We start from the raw sequence: 3,705 nt of genomic DNA on the forward strand, positions 1-3,705 counted from the left end.
CTGAGCCCGGGCCATCTGACGCCAGAGGTTTGTCCCACTCAGTTCGGAGGCCCCACAGCCATGCCAGCGTCATGTGTGTCATCCTGCCCTCTCCCAAACTCACTACCGCTCAGTCTCGGGGACCCCACTGTGACCACCTCAGTCCTAATCTCCCAAAGCCCCACTTCCTGCCCCCATAACTAATCAAGCTCTCAGCCTCTCGCTCCTGATAGAATAGCCCACCGGCAAACTCACTACCGCTCAGTCTCGGGGACCCCGCCATGATCATCTCAGTCCTAATCTCCCAAAGCCCCACTTCTGCCCCCATAACTAATCAAGCTCTCAGCTTCTCGCTCCTGATAGAATAGCCCACCGTCACGTGGGCTGGGTAGGGGTTAATACACACCTTTTTTGGGGGGGTGTGGGTGGTGGAGATTTTTGCTATAGGGCACGTGTGCTCGCAAGAGAAACAGAAACAGACAGAAAACAAGAAATCACCCCAAGCCCCTGTTCTCAACGTGTGAGAGAAAATGAGAGGACAGGTGAGGGCATAGGAGTTAACCCATGCTGGAAAGTAGACTCAAAATTACACAAGACTCAGCCCTACAGAAATTTGGTCAGCAACTTCATGCAGCTTTTTCTACTTGGTGTTAACTTTTTTTTTAGGATTATTTTATTTAACTTTATTCATTCATTCATTTTTATTTATTTTAATTTGACCAGAGAGGGGCAGAGTAAGAGAGAGAAAGAAAAAGCTGCCAGGTTTGGGACTTGAACTGCAGTCGACCATGTGGGAGTCTAGCGCTTAACTGCCACACCGCCTGCCAGCCCCAAGAATTTTCTTTTTTTTTAATTATTCATTTTTAACTTTATTCATTTATTTTAATTTGACCAGATAGAAGAAGTGTTAAAGCAAGCCACCAGTCCAGGACTCGAACCAGTCAACCATGTAGGATTGTCCAACACCTTAACCACCATGCCACCTGCTGGTCCCCCCAATAATTATTTTGATTTAACTTTATTTTTAACTTGATCAAAGAGGGACAGAGAAAGAGATCTAGAGTGAGGGGGAGTGAGAAAGCAAGCCACCAGGTCTAGGACTCGAACAGTGGTTGGCCATATGGGAGTCCAGTGCCCATGCCACCTGCAGTCCCCACTGTTTGAGGGTTCTGGGGCTCCCCTGCAGTTCCCAGATTGCCTATGTGTTCCCTGGGCATGCTGACCTCGGGGTGGGCACTGAACAGGCCTGAGTCACCTGGTGGGGTGGCAGGGGGGTGTTAGTGTAGCCCCGGCCCCAAGGGCACGCCCCACTTCAGGTTGGCGCCGCCCAGCTCCCGGCATCCCGCCAGGCCTGAGCTGACTCTCGGTTTTGCAGAGATGGGTCCCCCTCACCACCACCCTGGCCACCGCATGCCTCACCCTGGCATCAACGAGCACCCGCCCTGGGCTGGGCCCCAGCACCCCGACTTCGGCCCTCCACCCCACGGCTTCAACGGCCAGCCCCCCCACATGCGGCGGCAGGGCCCTCCCCACATCAACCATGACGATCCCAGCCTGGTCCCCAACGTACCCTACTTCGACCTCCCTGCTGGGCTGATGGCCCCCCTCGTGAAGGTGAGTCCTGCCGTGGAGGCCCCAGACCGCTTCCCAGGTCCCTTCCTTGCTCGGCACCCAGTACCTGCCAGTGGGGATGGCCCAGCAAGCTGCTGCTGCGGTCCTGTGCTGCAAGACCTGTGCCCGCCCTCCTGCACGCCTGCCCCCTCCTGCACGCCTGCTTGGCGGCTCAGGGCCAGAGTTGGAGCTGACAGTGGAGGGGCTTCTAAGGAGCAAGGCAGGGCTGGGAGCAGCTCCAGGCCGTGATGGGGTGGTGAGAGAGGGGAGCCAGCACTCGGGACCCCAGGGGCCCTGGCGGGCCCCTCTAAGACAGACCAGCCTCGTTGCTGAGAAGGGACGGGCCTGAACTTGGACAGAGCTGGACCGGGGCGAGGGGCGCATGGTTGCAGGTTTCTGAGCTGGGGCTGGGGCTGGGGCAGTGCTGAGGGCCGGGCCTGCAGGGGCAGGTGGTGGGGACTTGGGATGGGAGCCGAGAGCAAGGGTGGTGGTCTGTGGACAGGGTGGGCTCCACCACGTGCAGTGAATTAACCAGGCCTCGCGGTGTCTCCTGACCTGGGATCCGTGTCGCCTGGCCGTGGCCTTGAGAGCCCTGTGTTCCTGTCAGCCTCAGGGGTCCATCCCTGCTGCATTGGGGGTCACAGTGTGGCTGAAGCCCTGGAGGGGGGGTGTCCCAAGGAAACGGGGATCCCTGGTACCCAGAGCATTCTGAACACTGAACCCGGGCGTGACCATCCCAGCCCAAGGAGTGCCTCCCATGGCCCCGGTGACACCTCTGTCCTTCCGCAGCTGGAAGACCACGAGTACAAGCCTCTGGACCCCAAGGACATCCGCCTCCCGCCCCCCATGCCGCCCAGCGAGAGGCTGCTGGCCGCTGTGGAGGCCTTCTACAGCCCCCCGTCCCACGACAGGCCCAGGAACAGGTACAGTGGTGGAGAGGGCTGGGCCCCTGACTGCGGCCCCCCGCCGGGCTCGGGGTGTGAAAACCGGGGAATGGATGCTGAGAGAGGCCCCCAGCCGCGGTGCCCTCATGGAGACAGGCGGGGACAGCACTTCTCCCCGAGCTGCGCATCTCAGAAGGGCGGCTGCGGGCCCCTAGCAGGCCTGCCCCTGCGTCTCTCGCCTCTGGCAGTCGCAGGCCTGGCGTCCCCAGGTCAGTTAGGTGACCATAGCCCCAGAGCCCTCTGCGGCAGCAGCTGGAAGAGGTGTCAGGGCCAAGAGCCGAGGGCCGGCTGGCCTCTCCGCTGCTGCCTGGCCTGGGCGTCTGTACCCAAGATGCTGTCCTGGTGCCCGAGCGGCGCCCGGTGCAGAGGGCGGAGGGCTGGCCCACAGCCGCTGGGCTGCAGGCCCTGGAAGGCGCCGTAGGCGTGGGTTTCCTCTCGGTGGCCCCCAGGACGTCCGCACAGTCACGGGCGCTGTCTTGCAGCGAAGGCTGGGAGCAGAACGGCCTGTACGAGTTCTTCCGAGCCAAGATGCGGGCCTGGCGGAGGAAAGGCCAGGAGAAGAGGAACAGGTGAGGGCCGGCGTGTGGGGCGGCCTGGAGCGCACGGGACGTGGCCGCCACCTTGTCCTTGCCACCTTGTCCTCACTTGGCTGGGCCAGGGCAGGGCCGCGCTGCCTGCTGCGTGGGGCAGGTTTTGCTCCCAAGAAAGGCGCTTTGTGGGCGGAGCGGCGTAGGGCCACTTCCCGGGCCGAGTGACAGGCAGGGAACAGGTGAGGGCCGGCGTGTGGGGCGGCCTGGAGCGCACGGGACGTGGCCGCCACCTTGTCCTTGCCACCTTGTCCTCACTTGGCTGGGCCAGGGCAGGGCCGCGCTGCCTGCTGCGTGGGGCAGGTTTTGCTCCCAAGAAAGGCGCTTGGTGGGCGGAGCGGCGTAGGGCCACTTCCCGGGCCGAGTGACAGGCAGCGGCTCCCGCTCACCAGGCCTCTCCCTGCAGCGGCCCCTCCAGGTCCCGGAGCAGATCCAAAAGCCGAGGGCGCTCGTCCTCCCGCTCCAACTCGAGGTCCTCCAAGTCGTCCTGCTCCTTCTCGAGGTCGCGCTCCTGCTCGCGCTCCTACTCCCGCTCCAGGTCCAGGTAGGCGGGGCCGGTCTGGGGGTGGGGTATCCGAGGTCGG

At 62.2% G+C, this 3,705-nt stretch overlaps 1 protein-coding gene across 1 annotated transcript in view; it reads left to right on the forward strand.

Moving 5' to 3' along the window:
- Positions 1-3,705, forward strand: part of CHERP (calcium homeostasis endoplasmic reticulum protein) — a 22,953-nt gene that overhangs the window by 17,360 nt on the left and 1,888 nt on the right. Inside the window, 4 exon segments of the mRNA XM_027771310.1 lie at positions 1,355-1,593; positions 2,380-2,513; positions 3,017-3,103; positions 3,528-3,665. Coding sequence (XP_027627111.1) covers positions 1,355-1,593; positions 2,380-2,513; positions 3,017-3,103; positions 3,528-3,665 — 598 coding nt within the window.

This window comes from Tupaia chinensis, unplaced genomic scaffold (assembly GCF_000334495.1).
Source record: "Tupaia chinensis unplaced genomic scaffold, TupChi_1.0 Scaffold000201_2, whole genome shotgun sequence".
In the NCBI taxonomy this organism is placed as follows: Eukaryota; Metazoa; Chordata; class Mammalia; order Scandentia; family Tupaiidae; genus Tupaia; species Tupaia belangeri.